Source organism: Conger conger, chromosome 11 (genome assembly GCF_963514075.1).
Source record: "Conger conger chromosome 11, fConCon1.1, whole genome shotgun sequence".
NCBI classification, from domain to species: Eukaryota; Metazoa; Chordata; class Actinopteri; order Anguilliformes; family Congridae; genus Conger; species Conger conger.
This window is the reverse complement of record NC_083770.1, coordinates 36376301-36397243: the sequence shown is the minus strand read 5'-3', so window position 1 is coordinate 36397243 and position 20943 is coordinate 36376301. Positions and strand designations below refer to the sequence as shown.

General features: G+C 43.3%; 1 protein-coding gene across 1 annotated transcript in view; it reads left to right on the top strand.

Moving 5' to 3' along the window:
• The window catches only part of rtn4r (reticulon 4 receptor), a 48334-nt gene extending 42986 nt beyond the window's left edge, over nucleotides 1-5348 (top strand). Inside the window, exon 2 of the mRNA XM_061261065.1 lies at nucleotides 3242-5348. Coding sequence (XP_061117049.1) covers nucleotides 3242-4638 — 1397 coding nt within the window. The 3' untranslated portion in view covers nucleotides 4639-5348. The remainder of the gene's footprint in view (nucleotides 1-3241) is intronic.
• The last annotated feature ends 15595 nt before the right edge of the window (nucleotides 5349-20943 follow it).

Here is a 20943-nt window from a genome sequence, read left to right as displayed (position 1 = left end):
TAAAAAAAGGAAAAAGGCCTTGTTCAAAAGTTTGGGAACCCTGTCAGTTAGTAGTTTGTGACTCCTCTTCGGCCAAATAAAACAGCTTGTAAACGCTTCCTGTAGCCAGCTACAGGAATTCTGCATTCTTCTTGGCAGAACACCTATACTTTCATGGGCCTCCTTGTATGTACGGCATGCTTGCGATCACTCCACATATTTTCAATAATATTAAAGTCTGGGGACTGTGGTGACCATTCCAAAACCTTCATCTGTCTTTCCTGGAGGTACTTAATGGTTGATTTTGAGGTATGCTTTAGATCATTGTCTTGCTGGAATGCCCAACCTCTCTTCTTTAGCTACCCAAACTTACCTTCTTTGATGGCAGCCAAAAGGCTTCAGGCTTCTCAATGTTTTCTTTTGCATACTTCAGATGCTTAATTTTGTGTTGAGGTTGTATTTTTGTAAACAGCTAGACCTGTGTCTGCTACTCTTTTTTGCAGCTCTTTTGCAGTGATGTGTGGGTTCTTCTGAACATTTCTCTTCTGACCATGTCTCGGGCCATTCTATCGGAAATCTTTCTTGATCTTCCAGATCTTGCCTTCACTTCAACTGTTCCATTTATCTTCCATTTTCTAATAATGTTTCTGACTGTGGAAATAGGCAGTTTGAAATGTTGAGAGTTTTTCTAGCCTTCTCCTTCTTGGTGGAAATGAACCATCTTCATTTGGACATCCCATGGTTGTTAGACAGAACAGCTACAGCAGATGGATACTTTAGAAGGCATGGAATTGCTTCAGCCCTGGAATTATACTGACCAGACTCATAAGCTCTTACGAGTAAATAGCCTGTGTCTGTGCCTTGGTAATCATCTTCTTAAAAAGTAACAAAGAATAATCCATAATGGTTCCTACACTTTTTTATAGGGCTCTTTTCCTTTTTTATATGATTTATAAACAGTAAAAGATTTAAATAAAAAGCAATCTTTTAAATTTGCAGAAAGGTCTCTGTACCATTTAGAGTTCAGGTTTGCTTTCGATCATGTACATATTCATTGTAACAAACATTTAAAGCAGGGGTGCCCACATTATTGCACAATATTGTATCTATACATACTCTATATTCCATTACATTATTGACATTCTGGCAGACGCTCTTATCCAGAGCGACATACAGTTGATTAGACTAAGCAGGAGACTATCCTCCCCTGGAGCAATGCAGGGTTACGGGCCTTGCTCAAGGGCCCAACAGCTGTGCGTATGTTATTTATGTTATTGAGGCTACACCGTGATTAGAACCACCAACCTTGCGTGTCCCATTCATTTACCTTAACCACTACGCTACACACCACACTATGTCATGTGGTCACTGCTGTCAAGGTAAACACTAACTTCAGAAAAATGTATCTGTGATGAAGGGAACAGAATACCTGTAAATTTACCTGTAAAGTATTGATGAAATGTGCCTCATCAAAAGATTAAACTTCACAGTTTCCTCTAACCTTGCAGCGCGAGTCTCCTTTGTGCAATCAAGAAAAGAAAAGTAAAAATTACTTGAGTCATCTCTGTGGATTATCCTGGCTAAGCAAATTTACACCATTTTTTGACAGTCACTCACTGCTTGACGACGCTGGAAGGAAATTTTGCTGAGCACTGAAAAGTTTCATGCAAATGGGGAAGACTAAGGCTCTGTCTGGCCAAGAAAAGCATTGCTCAGCACTGCCAAATGTTTATATGCGAAACCTGGAACCTCGGAGACTGAAGTGTTATCCTTGCACTGGAGAATGAGTGAAGGTCATCTTAAAAGCAACTTGGCACCTTAACATGCTGCATCTTGACCACTGTTTTTGTTGTGTGTGTGTGTGTGTGTGTGCGTTTTGTCTGTATCTATATAATATTTAGTGTAACTCTTGTGTATTATAGCACCCCCTCAAAAAAAGATGTTATGTGTAATAAATAACAAATCAATTTAAATATGTATATACAGCATATGCATAATATCGGATTTCCTCCCCAGGCTCAGCTTCATATTCAACCTAATCCAATGGCTCTATAGTGGTTCATGTGCAACTAAATTGTGTTTGGCTGCAATAGCGCCTTGCTTTGGGGATGGCGGTGCAGTCGGCAGGCGGTTTCGGCCGTGCTGATTGGCTGGGATCCTCAGCGAAGGCGTTGTACTTCCCTGCCGTGTGAGGCCCCTGGGGACTCTACACGGTCGTGGCGGTGCACGCAAACCACGCGTGGGTGTCTGCCTCGTGTCAGCCATTGAGGCTCTTGAGACACGCCCACGTGTGTGCCACACCACGCAGGAGCGCCCCCCCAGGAGCGCCCCCCCACCCCTACCCAGCCGGACCTCCGCAATATCCCACCGAAGCACGAAAGCACTTATTGCGTGCAGCGGGCTGAAATGTCAATCCCCAACCGTGCTCAAATGTGATTAGTTCCATTTGTGCTATTAGCGCAGGCTAATTTTGCAGAAGGAACCCGCCTATGTTTAATTAATCAGTGCTTCACGGGGCTCTCTCTCGGAAGCTGGGTGGGGGGAGGATGGGGGGGGGGGGGGTGGCTTACGTTGGCGCTGATGAGAAGGAACATGTCCCTGAGCTGTGATTTCCACCGGTTGCTTTTTCTTCAAAGGCAAAATGCGTCATTAACATGGAAGCAAAGCAATAGGATTTAACTGAATATCTAACAATAAATCATTTATTTCTCACACAGGAAAAAAGCACTGCAGTATTGTTTCAGGGGAAAAAAAGCTTGCATCAGGGAATGAAGCTTGGGTGGTGGATATTTTTGACCCTGTTTCACACCTCCCCTTGCTGCCTGCCATCTGTGTCTGCTGAATTACATTGAAAAGGGCAAAAAAAAAGAAAAGCCAGACAATTCTTCTTTAGTGGATAGTCAAGAATAGCATTTGTTAAAAGAACTGTGCTTTTGCTCCTACACCGAAGACCTTGGAAGATCAATTATACTTGCAAAGTAACATTTGCATCACAAGACTCAAGTGCTCAGAGGCTGAAAATCCTCCATATTCTCTGTGATACTACCTGGAAAAAAAGAGTGAGCAGTCTACTCAGCTGTTGTAAAAGGATCCATGGCATACTAAAACTGTCCATTTCTCTGTTCAAAATGATGACAACTTGCTGATTATGCAGCGTATGAATGTAGTTGCGATGTCACTCAAACTGTGTCGGAGGAGGTCATAGGTTGAAGTAATAATGGAGAGTGATGACTAACCCACCCATGTTATACCTCTCTTCCAGGAGGCAGGCTCCTCTTCCTGGTTCTGTGGCTGAACCTGCTGCCTGGAGCTGCTGGGTGCCCAGCTACCTGCATCTGTTACAGCGAGCCTCGGCCCACGGTGGCCTGCCAGCAACTAGGACTGTTCTCCATCCCCACTGAAATCCCCACCCGGAGTCAGAGGATATTCCTCCAGAGCAACAAACTGACAGTGGTGAAGTCCACCAGCTTCAGCTCCTGCCACAACCTCACCGTGCTCTGGCTGTACTCCAACAACATCAGCCACATCGAGTCCGGGGCCTTCTTCGGCCTGGAGAGGCTGGAGCAGCTGGACATTGGGGACAACAACAACCTGCGGATCATCAGCCCCACAGCCTTCCGCGGGCTCTCCAAACTGCACACCCTGCACCTGCACAGGTGCGGGCTGTCTGACCTCCCCGTCGGCGTGTTCCGGGGACTCTTCTCCCTGCAGTACCTGTACCTCCAGGACAATAACCTGCTCACCCTGCACGACGACACTTTCCTTGACCTAGCCAACCTGACCTATCTCTTTCTCCACAACAACAAGATCAAGATGGTGTCGGACAACATGCTCCGGGGCCTGGTCAGCTTGGACCGCTTGCTGCTGCACCAGAACAAGGTGACCTTTGTCCAGCAGAGGGCCTTCCACGACTTGGGGAAGTTGACCACCTTGTTCCTCTTCTACAACAACTTGACCATACTGACGGGGGAGACCATGGATCCTCTGGTCTCCTTGCAGTACCTTCGTCTGAATGGGAACCAGTGGATATGCGATTGCAGGGCTAGGACTCTCTGGGAGTGGTTCAAACGCTTCAAAGGGTCCAGCTCAGAGCTGGAGTGCTATGTCCCTGCCAACCTGGCAGGGAAGGACTTAGCAAGGTTAAAAACCACCGACTTGGAGGGCTGTATTGATCCTCCTCAGGTCCAGACCAGTATCTTCAGCACCAAAACACGTTCCGGAAAGTTCCAGTCAACTGAGAGCCCACTGCACGGGGGTACTCCCAGGTGTTGCCTGCCTGACAATGACAAATCCTCCATCATCTCCAGCAAGGGCCTCCCCGATGCCTCATCTTACAACAGCAGGCAGATCACCAACAACCCCTTGAAGGAGAAGGAGAACATCTCCAAGACCAAGTTTCTCGAGGGAGACCCTTCCAAGAACGGCACCCACAACAAGCAGAGTCTGAATGACGGCCCTGTCGGCACCTTTTCCAACAACCTGGACCAGTCGATGGGGAAGCTAAAACCGGAGTTGATAGACGGCCTGGAGCCTTCCACAGCCCCATCTCGGAAGAAAAAAAAGTGCACCAAAAAATGTCTGAAAAACCAGGGATCTACCGCTCGAGCTCTGCCACTTCTCCTTGGGCCCATGTTCTGGGTATTGTTGGCCATCTGTTAGGCCAGGACACCCACAGAGGCTTCCTTCGGATTCTGTTGCCGGTGACTATGTCAGAGAACCCACAGTAACCTCCACAAATGCCCAGATATAAAAAGGGAAGGGACAGACGGTAGATCCTAAGAGAAAAAAAAAAACTAAAAGAAGATAAAATTAACAAATGGATGCCTTTATATAAATACATCAGATCTAATGTATATACAAATTGGTGCCCAAATCATTTGTTCTATGTACTGTACTGTGTCTAAGCTGCACTTCCGAGAGTTCCCCTTCCCCTACCCTCTCAAAGCTTATGCTGCAAAGACAGTGACCAGATTATGATCTCCTGATGGCAATGATGCTAGGGCAGTACTGATGACTGGGGAATCAGAGTACCGAAAGCACACATGCTCATCAAACCAAGAATGTTTTGGAGTTCTTCAACCATAAAAGATGATGTGGCATATTTTTCTCTCCCCATTTTTTTTTTCTTTTTCAAAAAGTGATGCATTTGTTCGATGCTGTTATTTGTTTTTTATGTTTATAAGTATTACAGTAAAGAAGGTGTTTATCCCCCCTTAATTTGAGTTGTTTTCATCACCATGGTTACGGGTAGCATTTGCTGAAGAATGCTATCTATTCCTTCACTGAGATTGCGGTTAAATTACAAATATGGATTTTATTTTACTTGTGTACAAGTATAAATATATTATAAATAAAGTCTTCTTTTCTTAGATCTGGTTGATGATGGGGCATGTTTTATTTAAGGCATGGTACTTGGGACCAAGAATAACAGTTAGCAGCAAACTGAGCATATTTTGGAACAGCTCTTGTACAGCAATTTCATTAAACCAAGTTTGCTTTCTGTCAGATTTATGAATTCACATGTTCCTGACCAATCAAGCTGACATTACTTTACAACCACTTAGCAAATATTCTTATTCAGAGTGCCCTAGAACTGGGAAGAAGTTCAGATAAGGCCGATAGAACTACAATCCCAACATTTTAGCAAGCTGTTCATTTGTCTTAATTATGCTTGTCATATTTTAGGCATTATGTATCCTCTTAAGCTACATTTTGTACATAGCTATGCAGGCCATATTCTACACTGTGCTGCATTGCTGACAATGACAAAACTGAGGTAAACAGAATGTATTAACTGTTAAGATGAAAAACAAACCATTTGGTAGATAATGAAGAAAGACGTATTAAATGATAACAAGCCAAATATGCATTGTGCTAACACGTTTCAGGGAGAAATATGAAAGAAACTTGAGAACTACTCGCCTAAGGAATACAAAATACACAAAGAAGCCCATTTACACAAAAAGCTCATTTATAATCAATAACAGAGCAAGTGTTATTTGAAGTGTCCACAATTAGCAATGACAATTAGAGAGAAAGATAGTGAGGAGAATGTTTGCATTAACATTTTAACACTATGACTGGATAAGATTCACACAAACAATGGGGTATTATATTTCCCAAAATTATCACAGTGTCTATTGAGTAATGTTTGAATGATACTACAGTTAATTTAAATGAGTGCAGTCAAAGTTTTGTTGGAGTAGGCATGTAAAGGTGACACTTGAATCCATTAATTTGAAGTAGCTTATGTTGAATTTAGAGGAGGTTATGCACATATTTATTTATCAACAGCTTTACAGATCTATAAGCAATTTGCACTTTTTAACCTATTACTCTTCTCATCATTGGATTCCTTTTATCCTTAGTTTCACAAATTGATGGTTGGTCTACTATGTCTTTAAAGGTTTAGCTTGAAGAGGTATTTATCATTAAACATAAGACTGTCTTGATTGTTGTGTTAACTGAAGTCAGAAAACCTATACCAATATCATCTTTGTAGAACTATGCATACTAAGAAAGTGAGGGAAGTTGGTCATTTGGACGCTGGAAGTTGGCCACTGAATCAAAACAAGATAAAAAACACGCAGTGTTACTAGAAACATGTACAATAAGTACATGACTATAGCCTGACCAATATAACTTATATGCAGGACAGCATAGGCTAATACTATGATTAATTTAAGTCATTTAAGGTATGGCCCATCATGGGGTTCGTTATCAATATATAGCAATATATCCTGCACAATACATCACTTATTTGTGCCTTCATATAATATTGATCATGTCAAAAGCTGTCGATTAACACTGTACCCTGCATTAAGTCACTTACATAGCAGCAATCCGAGTAAGCATATGATTGACATGACATTTCCATTAGAAAGCACCCCACGGAAACATATGTATAGGTCAAAAAAAGACATACACATGCTTAACAGGATGGTTCACTGTGTGATATTACTTCACTTTTAGTGTCAGTTCTCAGCTAGCCCATGCAGTTTTTGTGTGCGATGAGGGATGTTTTAGATGGTTATGGAGGTTTCTCCCGATCTGCCGGCTCCATAATGGCGGATATAGAGGCTCTGGTGGGATTGTGGTTTACAGCAAGAAAATACACGCAACAGCTTGTACTGCAATGGTATGCCTCTCGAGGTTGTGCTCGTACTTTCACTGTAAACCACAAACCCGGCCGTCGACGCTCCAGATATCAGCTATTGTGAAGCTGCCATGTTGTGAGAATCTTCTGTAAGTACTTAAAATATCCCTTACAGCAAGCAAAACCTGTCTGGGCCAATCGAAAACATACTCTAAAACTGAAATAAACAAGTACAAATAAACAAAACAGAAAGTGAACGCTCCCTAGACACCATATTAAACATGAGACAGGACTTCAGTGGGATCCATTCTACATTTAGTCTATATTATCTATAGTTTAAATATCTATAATTCAACATTTTGTTTAGAGGAATGTACAGTAGACAGCAGAGACAGCAGCTCTGTTCCAGGCATGCCAGAGACACTCCAGGTTTTTCTCCATCCAAGCCTATAGCTACATACAGTAATTGAATTATGTATTAGGTTTAGTGAACACAGGTGAAAATGTGTTGGAGGTACTCAGTGTTTCACCAGTCAAACTCTGACTGTTCAGGCTCAGACTCAGACTTAATAATCCACTTAATAATCCATCAATATCCTGTCAGCTTGTAAACTCAGATGGGCGAAAACCCAGAAATGGAATATATGCCATAGGATCAGGATTGCACACCTCTGCACCATTACATACTGAAAGCTGTTCCAGTGGCTGGCCCCTGCCAATCAATATGCACCACAAGACAATCATTCTCAAGAATAGTGTAAATTGAACAAGGGATGTTACCCAAAACATTGTCCCCAATACAAATAGCATGGCTCTGTGCACCCAAATAAACAAATAAATGTGTTTATGTTGATTAGACCTGGGTCAAATACGTAATTGTTTTGGATTAAAATATTTTCCTCCACTTTACTGAGCTTGTCTACTCAAAGTGTGCAAACGCCGCCCTCTGGTCCACTTGTTTGGCCATTTTTGCATCAGGCAAGGTCAATCGAGCGTATGTGAAGAAGTACTTTAATGCAATTCTGTATTTTACTCAGGTCTGATATTACTGAGGAACTGATTTTATATGAGGCACTGCAGTCCATAACTCAGTCCCTCCAATGGCCTGTAGCAGATGGCTATCCCAGCATGCCACACGCATTGTTTCAGGATGAAATTCCCACGCATGTACAGATCTACCATGAAAGAAAAATTCCAGTCTATACCACTTTCAATGACCTCCCGACCCCACTTCCCGTGCAGGATATGGGTTCGTTGTCAGGTGTTATGGTGGGAGTGTTTCGACCACAAGCTTGGGTTAGGCCCCCGCCCGTCAGATGGCCCGTGTGTCCGTGTCGCTCCAGTGTGCACGACGGGAGGCTCAGGGGGGAGAGAGCTGTCGGAGTGGCCTTGTAAATAATTCCTCCAGGCTTGGTTCTGTCACAGCCGCTAAGACGGGATGTTTCACTCCGACCGCCCACTCTTTCAGAGACGCGAGGAGCCTCATCAATCCCACCGTCACCGATGCCTGACAGTGTTCCCCAGAAGCCAATCCGCTGTCTTTGTTCCAGCAGCTTTAGCTGGGAAACGTCCTTTTCTGCGCGGCACGAGACAATGCATTTCTCCAACTCAGGGTTGTCCTCTAACTGTCACCGCACAAATACCGCACATCATCGACGCCATTCAAACTTTAAACTAATGCACGTGTGACCTTATAAGAGGATTAACAAAGAAATACGGAGAAATATTAACGGTGTATGCGCTGGTATTTACGTCAATGAAGATAAATGATGCCTTCATTAAAAATGCATGTGATTTAAGCTGGTGAAAAAAAGGAAGCAGAATTGAGTGTTGGGTTTAATTGCATGGTGATCTGGTTCTTTCCACGCGTTTTCTAGGCAGCGCGGGGCCTGGGGGACTGCATTTACATTAGGTGCCTGGGGCACCTGACAGGATTCTGCAAAAAGACAGAAAATTGACTTTAATTGCAATGCAAAATACCCCCCTCTGCCTGCAGTCACGCCTGCTGGATAATTCAAGCAGGATATATTCCAAGGGAATACTGCATCTGTATATACATTTTCCCTCCACTGCTGTATTGTTCTGTACAGCTGAGCAAATTCATAATTTTAGTGTTTCCGGTATATTCCGGTCTTTAAGAATGTATGTATTTTTCTCTCCCAAAAGGCATCCCTACAGTAAACGGTGAGTTTCATTAGTCTTTAAACAATGACATATACATATGGCTTTCTACTCCCCAGTCTTTGATTTGTAATCAAACAATTCACATGCAGATATTCAGCTTTTATTAAAGAGTATTTTATACATTTCAGTTTCACCATGTAGAAATGATTTTGTTACACAATCCCCCCATTGCAGGATGCCATACTGTTTGGGACACATGGCTTCACAGATCTTTCTGATTAGTCAGGTGTGTTCAGTTGCTTCCTTAGTTTGTATACGAGAGCTTTCAGTATCTAGTCTTTATTCTAGGCTTTTGATTGCCTTTGGAGTCATATGGTGTTTGTCAACATAACCAACATAACCATGACCAGAATTGTGCCAATGAAAGTCGAGGAACAAAAGAGAAGAGAAGAAAGACAGCACAGTTTGCTAGTAAGTACCTAAAAGAGCCTGCAGAGTTCTGGAAAAAAGGTATTGTGGACAGATGAGACCAAGATATGGTGAGCATCTGGCACAAAATGGCTGCGTTACATCACCCAGGTATATGCTACACACTAGTGGTGGTTGAGGCAAGTTTCTTTCCCAATACTTCTGTATTTATACTGTACAGACACATACACACAAAGTGTGTATTTGTTTAACTTAATTTGAAGTAAAAACACAAAAACTATATAGACACCATATAGAGATGCTTAGCTTTCTATTCTACTCACATGTTTTGGTAATTCTCAAGGAATATACAACTTTAATATTAGTTGCCTTTACTTTAATGGTGAACAATAAGTGCTGTCACATAAGCCTGATTGTTTTCTGTGAAGGATGTTTTTGGCAAATGCCCAAGTCATTGACATCTGTTGTGTAAGCCATAGAACATTGACTGTAAACCTAAGAGACCAGTCTGTCAAGTGGTCTTCAGCATGTCATGTTAGCTTGTTGTGAATCACTACTTTTGATTCAATGTAGTAATACTCAGCTCCCTCCATAGTAAGGTAGCCAAGAGTGATTATAAAAAGCAAATTTCATTGGATACTATTTCCAGCAGGATTAGTATTTTTGTTGTTTATATTCTTCTATTCCACAGTTAGCCTTGTCTACTATAACAGCTGGACATGGCGTATCTGGTGGTCGAAATGGCCAGACCTGATAAACGGTACCAAATTAAATAGTGGGGAAACCCTGGATTTATGACACCGAAAGGGGTAAGATCACGACTCGGGGCCTCGACAAATCCCAGCAGCGTTTTATTGTTTTTAACCCGGGGATGTACGCCGGTCCGGCCTGGCCAGGGCTTATTGATCCGGACTCCAAATGAACAGAGAAAATAAATGGCTGTCCTTCCTGCGGGCTGACCTGCTCCCCACACCCAGGACTTTTGGACCAGCCCCCCGTAATTGGGGTTGCTCCAGCTGACCTGCTCCTATGGAGTCTCCGGGGCTGATGGGCGGGCAGGCACGCCATCCTCATTCCGCGCTCGCTGGAGTCGGCGAATTCAGGCAGGTCCCTCCCGGCTCAGCTACAGGTCAAGCCCCCGAAGAGCAGCTGAGACAGCAAGGTTGAGCTGGGCTCCGGCAGCGACGACACCCTGATTGTAATTAAGAGCCAATGACAAGACCTTACCCTCCCCAACGCCCCACCACCCTCTGCCCAGAACCTTTGTATTTACCTGCACGGACAGATATAATGACGAGACCTTACCCTCCCCAACGCCCCACCACCCTCTGCACAGACCCTTTGTATTTACCTGCACGGACAGATATAATGACGAGACAGCGAGTCTCTCGCCGAGTTAACTTCTCATCTCGGAGATAAACGAGGCAATTTCATCACCTCCCCCGTCCACACCTCCCACGGATGCAGGAGATTATTAGCAATTTGGAAAGGCAACAAAACGCATCAGCGATTAATAAGGACCAAGCTTATAATGGCAATTCTCTCTCTGCAACTTCTCAGCTTCGGTTTTACTGTTGTAGGTGCTGTTATACTTGTCATTTGTCTGCTTTGAGCCATGCCACGCTGTGCATTTTGTAATACACAGAAGAAAAGAGAAGCATACCTAGCATATCAGTTCAGTACAGTGATTTAATACTGGACGCGGTCATTTTAAGCGCTAACGCATGAAGGGAGATTCGAGGCCAGCCGAAGCAGACATTTTCCTTTGAGCGGTTCGGTGTTACACGGTAACAGTTAGGCGTGATTACATGGATAAACTTTACAAACAAAGGGCATTTCCCCCACCTCTTTAGTGATGAGAAAAATGTGCAAGGACTCTTAGAACTTGATTAAATTGCAAATCACTCCACCTCTCAGAAATTGGTGCAATATCAAATAAATCACTGTGAAACTGAAGAACACGTGGAATCAATCGAGTTCAAGTGAGGCTTTGGAGGCAAAATGCAAGATACATTTCGAGAGCCTGAGTTGTATTGACATTTTTGATCAGCTAAAATTGTTCATTATTTGCTGGCTGCAAAACACTTGACTAATGACTGCAATTTTCTCTTTTCCCTTCTATATTTGTGTAATTCAGCCCGGAAAGGGACTGGAGCTGTTGACTAATGTTGTGATAGATAGATTACATCATCATTCCAGAGAAACAGAAAAGATTAATTACATCAATATCCTGCCGGCAGCTTGTGCTTTACTTCTATTTGGAGATTGGAAAAAAAAATTATATATACATATGTCAACACAAAATATCCTCTCAATAAAAAAGTTACTTGACAGATAAGGTTTATTCCAGGTTCATTAACTTACACAAAATTATCCATAGTGTTTCCTAAGAGACCTAAAGTACTACCCACACATTTGCTACATAATGGGCTCTTTACACAAGATCTTGTTTTATAACAGAAACATACAGAAGCAACCACTGAATATAAGCTTTTACAAGTACATTTCTAATTAATTACAGATATGTAGCCTATTTGATTAGAACAGATTAGCATACATACATTTATTCTGCTCAAATAACCCAATTACTTTTTTTTCCCCACACAGCATGTAAATTAAATCCTTCCCAAACTCGCTCCTGAGATTAAAAACAAAATTCCACCTGAACTACATTCTGCATTGACGGGAAATTTCATCGGATACTATTTCCAGCAGGAATAGTATTTTTGTTGTTTATATTCTTCTATTCTGCAGTTAGCGTTGACCGGTATAACAGCCTAGCTGGACTTGACGTATCTGGTGGTCGAAATAGGCCAGACCTGATGAACAGTACCAATTCAAGAGTTTTCTTTTTAACATTGCAGGATAACCACCATATGTATGGGAGCAGTGGTCACTAGGTACTATATGGTTTTAATGACATAGGATAAAAGCCTCACAGTTCCCATTTTGTTTTAGCAAGCCCCTCACGTGCTGGTCATGAATTACCTCTGTAACTGTGCCTTTTATTTTATTTCTTTTTCCCTTTCATTTTCAAACCGTCATTCTCCCGAAGAGAAGAAAGGCGACTAGTTCATTACTGCTTGCACCGCAGCCAAACTGTCACACGCCGTGTCCTCCACTCCCTTGCTACACAAACTGACAATTTTAAAGGAATCTCGCCTGTCCAGTAAATTATTAATTCCCCTTTTCACACTACATGTGAACAGGAACCAGGAAGCTACAGCTCGGAGGTCGGGTTTCAATTTCATAAGGGTTCCTCCTGAACCTCCCAGTTGCTAAGGATGCGGTTTGATATTGGATGGCTTTTCCTCATCTTTGGCCAGAAGCAGATTTCAAGAACTGTGACAATGAGCTAAATACGTTTATTAATTCTACCATTTGTTATTGCAATTAAAATTACATGCAGACAAAAACATATCCGGCTATCACAACCGTTACAGACTCCAGCTTCTGATCAGAATATTTTATCACATTTGCATGAGAATAAAACTGGGAAAGAACATGTTGAGCGATTAGTGTTTAGACTGCATTTTAATAATATAACTAACTAATCTAGGTCAAGGACATATTTGAACTAGCCTGAGAGATACAAAAACAAAGAATTTCTCAACAATGTATCTACCCATTTGCATGCTGGGTAAATGATGGCTGAACGGCCATTTTGATCATGTTGTGAGCTGAACACTCACGGATGGCGCGAACCCAAGCCAGCGGGACCTGCGCCTGTGCCATTCTGCCACGCCTGCCACTTCGTAACGATATTGTGGCACCCAAATGCTTTTTGGAAGCAGGCTAATTAAGGACATCATTAAGCTCATTAGGGACGCCACAGCACATTAAGATTCAGCACCATTATAGCTCCGCAGCTGTGTGTGTGTGTGTGCGGTGTGAGAAAGAGAGAGAGAGAGAGAGAGAGAGAGAGAGAGAGAAAGAGAGAGGTTCAAAGGTACCAAGTCCAATCCGGCAATGAATAGAGCTGGTTTGTTGTGGAGTTTTGATAGGCCAGGGGGGTATGTCACAAAGCAAAATTACTGAGTTAGCTGGACAACTGCGCTGAATGAAACACAGAACTCTTCTTACGTCAGTCCATTTCCAGAGTTTGGAGGGTTCCGGGTTTTACTCACTGCAGTTACCCAGTTAACTCTTATAGGCTTTTTTTTTTCTTTTAAGGCCACATCTCGTGTCATTACTTCAAAAGAAAAATAAAAGCATTTTTAAAAAGCTGAGTTTTTGAAAGATGAGGCTTCACAGCTGCACACACTGTTCTCTCCTCTTGGCTTTTTGGGCATCAGCCTGCCCGGTAATTTCAATTATTCACACGCTGTCCACCGCCTGGACCTCAGCTGCACACTGGCAGCAGACATCTGACAAAAGTACTGCTGATTTTTCACTTTCTGAATAACTTTTTTTCCCCCCTAATGCTGTGCTCCAGTGATCTGTTAAATACCAGTAGCCACAGCCTTTGTCATTGTTTCTCCTTTAAGGTGAGTTACAATGTGACCAGGCTTACTGTTCTATATCTACAGTATCTAGCTATTTACTGTATGTATATGTCTGTATGTACGTACGCATGTCCTGTATTATAAAACAAACTTGTTCATAACCATTCCATTTTATAACTCTTTGCCATTGTATAAATAAATGATTTACTGGAATTATCTAGCAATACTTTTTGTAATGGCAGTTGTTCTATTAAAAGTCTTTACATACATGACAGTCAATATATCAGAACACATCAATAATCTGCCTGCCAGCTGCCTGCCTGCCACTTCGTTGTACGTCGCTCTGAATAAGAGCATCTGCTAAATGCCATGTAATGTAATGTAATGCCATAAACCAATCAACATCGTGGGGTCCAATAATCCATCCAACACAATCCATCTATTCATCCACCTGTGTATACCACTTAATTCACTGAAAATGTTATTTTCCTATAGAACCTCCCAGTGAATGTTATGTATGTCTTATGATTATCTAGCTATGATATGTTAGCACTTGTTTTGTTTTTTTCTCACTACATGAGGGGGAGATGATGCACTTGCAAGCCAGAAAGAGCCAGGAAGAGCCATCTTTAAAACAGGAACGGTAAGTGGATGCTGCATGTAGTCACTGTATTTTACATGTCACTGCTGTTACTGTACCTATTGCTTGGAAGGCGACAATGTCTTCTAAATGTGCATCTGATTTCATGTAGATATACTCTAGCGGAAGCTCCCTTTGGTGAATGCTCACAAAGATACCTTGCTTGGCCTGTTTTAGATGGTAGAACTTTTGCTTTTGTCGCAGTGCCATTTAAAACGGCAGTGCGGACATGTGCTCTTAGCGCCAAAGAAATCAAGTAAACTAAAAGCAAGAGGGTGCTATCCATTCAGAGTGAACTTTCCTTCACCCTTTCTCTCTGAGAGAGAGGATGTAGCATACTGAAAGGGAGGGGCACAGCTAACCACTCAGTGTTCCTGTGAAATGGATCTCCTTGCTCCTTGTTAAAAAAAAAATGAAATAAAGGAAGAGAAAGAGAGATGAAGTGGAAGGGTGAAATAAATGTCTTGAGTGACCCAGGCAGTAGAGGGTTAGGGTTCGGGTTATAGTTAGGAGAGGTGGTCACCACAAATACAGATGAGCATGATGAAGAGCATGATGCACGAAGTGTCACGTTCATGGTATTAACACTATTATCTTTGGAGCAGAACAAAGTGTGTGGACTCTACTTTGTCTATCATGATTTGTTTTCTGTCTCGCACCTGTTGAGATTTTGGATGTGAATGTTTTTACATTACATTCGCATTAGTCGATTGTGAATAGGACACAGTCGGTTGGTACAATACCTCCACCCTCCTCCACCACCACTGCCGCCAAGAGGAAAGATCAAACAGAGCGACAAGGAGGGGGGTGATGAGGAAGCCATGCTAGAGAGAAGGACCCAATGTGTGGACCACTGTGTCTCATGAACCATCTACAGTACAAGGCCACTCTACTGTAGTTGGCTTGTGTAACAGTAATGCCTCATTGTGAGTGTACTGTATAGTATGCTAATGAAGGGAAGTCACATGTGGATGAATAAAGAATAAAGTGCAGAATAACTGGATATGTACTCAATGTTTCCTACAACACGTTATAGTAAAGCAGAACAAAACAAAAACCTGAGAGTTTGATGATAGGCTATTTGCAATCAGCCCAATGCCCTGAGTCCACTATCACATTCCTGACCACCCCCACCCCCCCACAGAGCCTGCCTACAAACCGCCCGCCCCCACCCCCCCATCCACACCTCAATCTCTGCAACCCCCACCACTAATGGCTTAACACCTTGACTAGCAGCTTTCCTGCAGTTTATACAATTCCACACAGCATACAGAGAAAGCTGATGTATCAGGCTACAGGTTGACAGCCATATACAAATTGAGGCACTTTTTATATTCTTTATATTTTATGTGCTGTTTCTTAAAAGCAAGGCCTGTGTGTCTAATTGTACTGACATCTCTTTGTCATTTTGGATGGCATTGTAAGCATAATGCTTCCAGATCTGGGCTTAGAGCTCAGGGTTGCTCCTTCACTTTTCTGCCGGGCAGATGCTTTTGTGAATTAGAGCAAGGCACTTAGCCCCTGCTCAGTGAAATATTCAGCCGTGCAAATGGCATTGTGTATAAAAATGTAATATGAGCAAGTTGCTCTGGATAAGAGTATCTGCTAACTGCCAAAAGGTAATGTTGTCTAATCGGAGAGTGTGGTATCAGCTACATGCTAATCGCTTCATTTCCACTGCCTGCTTGTTGTAATGGGCTCATAATTATACGTGTGATATTTCTCTCCTGATTTTGCTGATGCATCAGCAACATATTGACTCAGATCTAAATATGTTTAGCCAACAAATAAATACCACGGGAATCTGTTTGGAGTACAAAATGTAACACGTGCATCTAACAATCTAAATATTTAATATGTATACATTATTGAACAACATGTGATTTAAAATATTAAATGTTTCTGATATATTTCAAACGTGATATTGCGGATTACGTTGAAAAATTGAGATACATACCATAGTCCGATAACCTAGCCTGTAACTATTTGCTAAAGTGCACCCAGAATGCTCTGTCACGACATTTTGATGCACGGCACATTGCTAGCAGTAGAATGTCGTCAACATGAACAGGTAAAGAAATGACTGCATACGGCAACAGAACCTCCACACAAACACACATATAGGGAAGCACTCCCGCCACACTTTTCTATAACGCTGCACCAACTGTTTTAGAAAGCTAATGGCTTTCTGTAAGCCTGGATGGACAGACTGATTGGTTCTCAGATGCGTAAGAGAGCATTTTGGTTCCCGGTGTTTACCCTCCTCCGCGTTTATGAGGTGGTTACTGTAGCAGTTTTCAGACAGCCCTTTCTTTCCCTGTCTCTTTCCGCGGGAGAGGCAACGCTCTGTGACGCGGGACGTGGCGGGGCGGGCTGACGGCTTCGTAGCGGCAGGCGTGTGATTATTCAGGCGAAGGCGCTGAGCTGGCATTTGTGGGAAGCACTGCGTGTCAGGGAGCTGCACGGCCTGTCAAAATGGCCGCCCGGAGTGATGCACGCTGAACAGATGGTTCATCAATGTCACCCGCTGCATCGCGGTGCAACCGAGAAGGGTGGGGGTGACGTAAGCTCATTTAAATACGGATGACATATTCCCAGTTAGGCCGGGATCGGATAGAAAATCCGCTAACCTTCCCCCAGCAGCAAATCAGCTTAGGACACTGAAGGCCTGGCCTGGGATTGGGGGGGGGGGGGGGGGGTAGAGGTCAGAAAGACAGGAAACCGCACGATGCTCATTCCGCCAGGAGAAGCCCGAACGTGGACGTGAAGCATGTCGGTCTCCTCAAGGGGGATCAGGAAGGACCCGCAGCTTATTACGGCGGGATTTTCACTGATAACCGCAGCGCATACCGCCGGCGACAAAAAAGCTGCTAGTCAGGTGGAACCGCGTTACTGGCGACGGCCGGTCTCCGCGGAGGTAACCTTGTGCGATGGAGGACACTCTGCCACTCTCCTGTTGCTATGGGAGTCCCTCATGATTTATTAGCCTTACGATTGCAATTCTTTCCTTCAGCAATTATACAACACTGATGCTCCGGTCTCCAATTAATCCCCCTCACCTGAAGAGCCGGGATCCCAGGAGGGGCCGCGCGTTTATTCCTTTAGAGGGCTTAAAGAGGACAAGAGCCCAAATATGCATGCCAATTACTGCGGTTTTAGGATGAACACCTGCTTTAACACGCCTTCTTAATATACACCACCGGAAACTTCAATAATTACTGCCATCTCCACTGCCAATATTCGAGGGCCACGTTAAAATCGTGTGCTGTGACTTGTACAGACAGGATAAGGGAGAGAGATTATTTTTGTCCCTTGTCCTCATTTCAGCACTCGGTATGAATGAGATGTTCACATGTTTTATTACTCGATGCGTACTGTTGCCCCACTTCTAAAGACTGCGTATCAGCTACAGCAGAACAGAAGCATTCATCTAATAAATCCACTGCCCAGTGGGGCAGAGCAAAACCTGCACCCATCCATCCATCCATTTTCTAACCCGCTTATTCCTGGTGAGGGTCAGGGAGGCTGGAGCCTATCCCAGCATGCAGTGGGCGAGAGGCAGGAATACACCCTGGACAGTTTGCCTATCCATTGCCGTACCCACACACACATTTATATTGATGAGCAATTTAGACTCCAGTTAGCCTACTGCGTATCATGGAACTGTGAGAGGAACCCAGAGGAAACCCATATACACAGGGAGAATGTGCAAACTCCACGCAGAATGGCCCTCGATGGGATCGACAATCACAACCCTCTTCTACTGTGAGGCGAAACTCAGGGGAATGCACAATTTTGAAGTCTGTTACTGTCTACATGGGCACAATGTGGGCGAAATGCATGATCTGGATTTCATTCTGGGAAATGTACGGATCAAATCCTACTTGTTTTGCATAAGGATATTAATACTGAATCAATGTATAACAGTCTCCCTGAGCAAAAAAAAAAAAAACATGAAAAATACTGAAAGTTTAAGGAACCAAATATTTAAAAAATATCATTTTCTTATATTTGGTTCTACTGGAGACATCAATACATTTACTCTTGAATATTTTATTACCCAAAAACACAATACAAAATCTTGATATATCCACAAAGACGGGACATGTCTTGGGGGATTCACTCTAAAACTGCAGAGTGGTACTTGTCAGCACTAAATTAATAAAAACTTTTAAAAATCCTATCCTATCATGGAAAAGCCTGTAAAAATGCAGTAGCACTTTCCCCATGCTATTTGTGGCCGAGGACAATAACCTTTACTCGGCAGCAGAGATTTTAGCCGAAGAATGAACCTCGCTCAGAGCGTTTCTGATTTCCACCTGTGCTGCCTGGGCTCTAGTTCCTGAGACACACCGACACGCATTAAGACGGTTCAGAGAGAGCCAAAGGTCCTCATATGCCACGGCCATTACCAGCCTGGAAAAGGCTGGGAGCTGTTAAGCAACTGCCAGCGCAATTAACTGATTCAGATTCGCGCTGGGGAGCCCTGGTCTGTTTGAAGACCACGGTGAGACTTTTAGAGCGAGAAGTCAGCCATGCTGCTGGGCGAGAGAGAGGGCAGCGCAGTTGGAAAAACCGAGCAGCGCAGTGGAAATCCCGGCATTGATCCCGAGTCAATAACCAGCGCGTGTGGAGTCCAGTGGGCCAGAGAACGAGGCCTCGTCAACACGCTAAAACCAGGAAGAGGAGACTTACAGGGAAGGAGTAGAAAAGTACATCGCAGGCCGCTTAAGCACCGGCTGGCTGTGGCCATTTTGTCGTGTGGAAACAGAGTACCCTGGTATTTCATTACTATACATTTAAATGAACATTAATTTGCTCTGCTTCGCTGAGGAGGATAAATCTCCCATTCATCTCAATCGACTCACAGTAGGGTTCGTCTACCACAGTGGAAGACTACCCCCTAAACAGTGTGATCATAGCATGTGCCCTGATTGTTATGGCTTGCTTAAAACCTTCGGATATTAGTATCCTGCCAATTAACAACTTACTTGCAAATTACTCTGTAAACATAAAGCATCTCCAAGCGATCCTTAAAGGAACTGATTACTTGTACTCAATTGCACCATATTTGTCAACCAATTAAGTTTTTGGATCGCAATACACAATTTTATTTTTTTACCATCTACATATTGTACGGTGGCAGGCAATTTCCCCTGCTGTCATGGAACTGAGGGGCAATATGGAAGTGGTCCAAAGCAGTGATTCTAGGTTTGTAGGGGATTTATTGTAGATTAGACTCATGGCCAATAGGATTGAAGGGTTTCAGTCCATTAAAATATAATATGTCTCAGTATATCTAATGACATAGCTTAACATAAAAAAAACCCTATTTCATATCAGGTTCCATAAGCAGACAAGCAGTTCTCACATTCCCAACTGTAGTTGGTTCTGAAATGGTACTCAATTGAAAAGAACACCATTCTTACCTGCCAAACAGCCCGTGGCAATTGATCCATTTTGACAGATATCACTCACACAGCCTTTTACAGCCCAAACCATACAGTATTATGCAGTGTGAGTGCTCTCAAATCTCTAGTAATGCCAGTTCACTTAGCACACATCGAGCATCACTGCGTATCTGTTTCCTGAGGTACCCTTATGATACAATGGACTCATCGAAAAACCTACTTTGCTAAAACAACGTATCTATATCTATATTCAGGCTGCAGCAGACCATGCTTCAATTTGTTCCTTCTGAAAGGACAATGCCATGGAAAACGCACTCAGGTTAAACATAAAGCTGCCGTATATTCCCAGTGCAGACGTACAGTCCCAGAACAAAGCGGAACCGAACGCTGCGTGCTTGGTCAGGTTAGCCTGCAGACTCAGAGAGACACGGAAGGGAATCCTACAGAGACGTTTGAAGGCATAAAATGATTAATGCATGTACGGAAGCAGCATGAAGGCCCTCAGAAATAACATTCTCCTAACCTGGAGGGAGAAGGGGAAGAGCTGCTGATGTATCTGCGGGCTGAAGCGGTCATGTCAAATTCTTCACAGTTCCTTAGATATAATTTCCTCTCTAATGGATGAGAGGCTCAGGGTGGCCTTTTCCAGAGTGATGATGCCTCGCTGCAACGGAGGGTGGACTGAGAGCCGCAGCCCGATATTGCTTTCCAAAGGTCACAGCCGGCACACTCTTACGGACACCTGGCTGTCACCTTGTTTTGACTCACGACTCATATACCAATGGGCACTTTTTTGGCGAGTTGAAAAAGGTCACATTC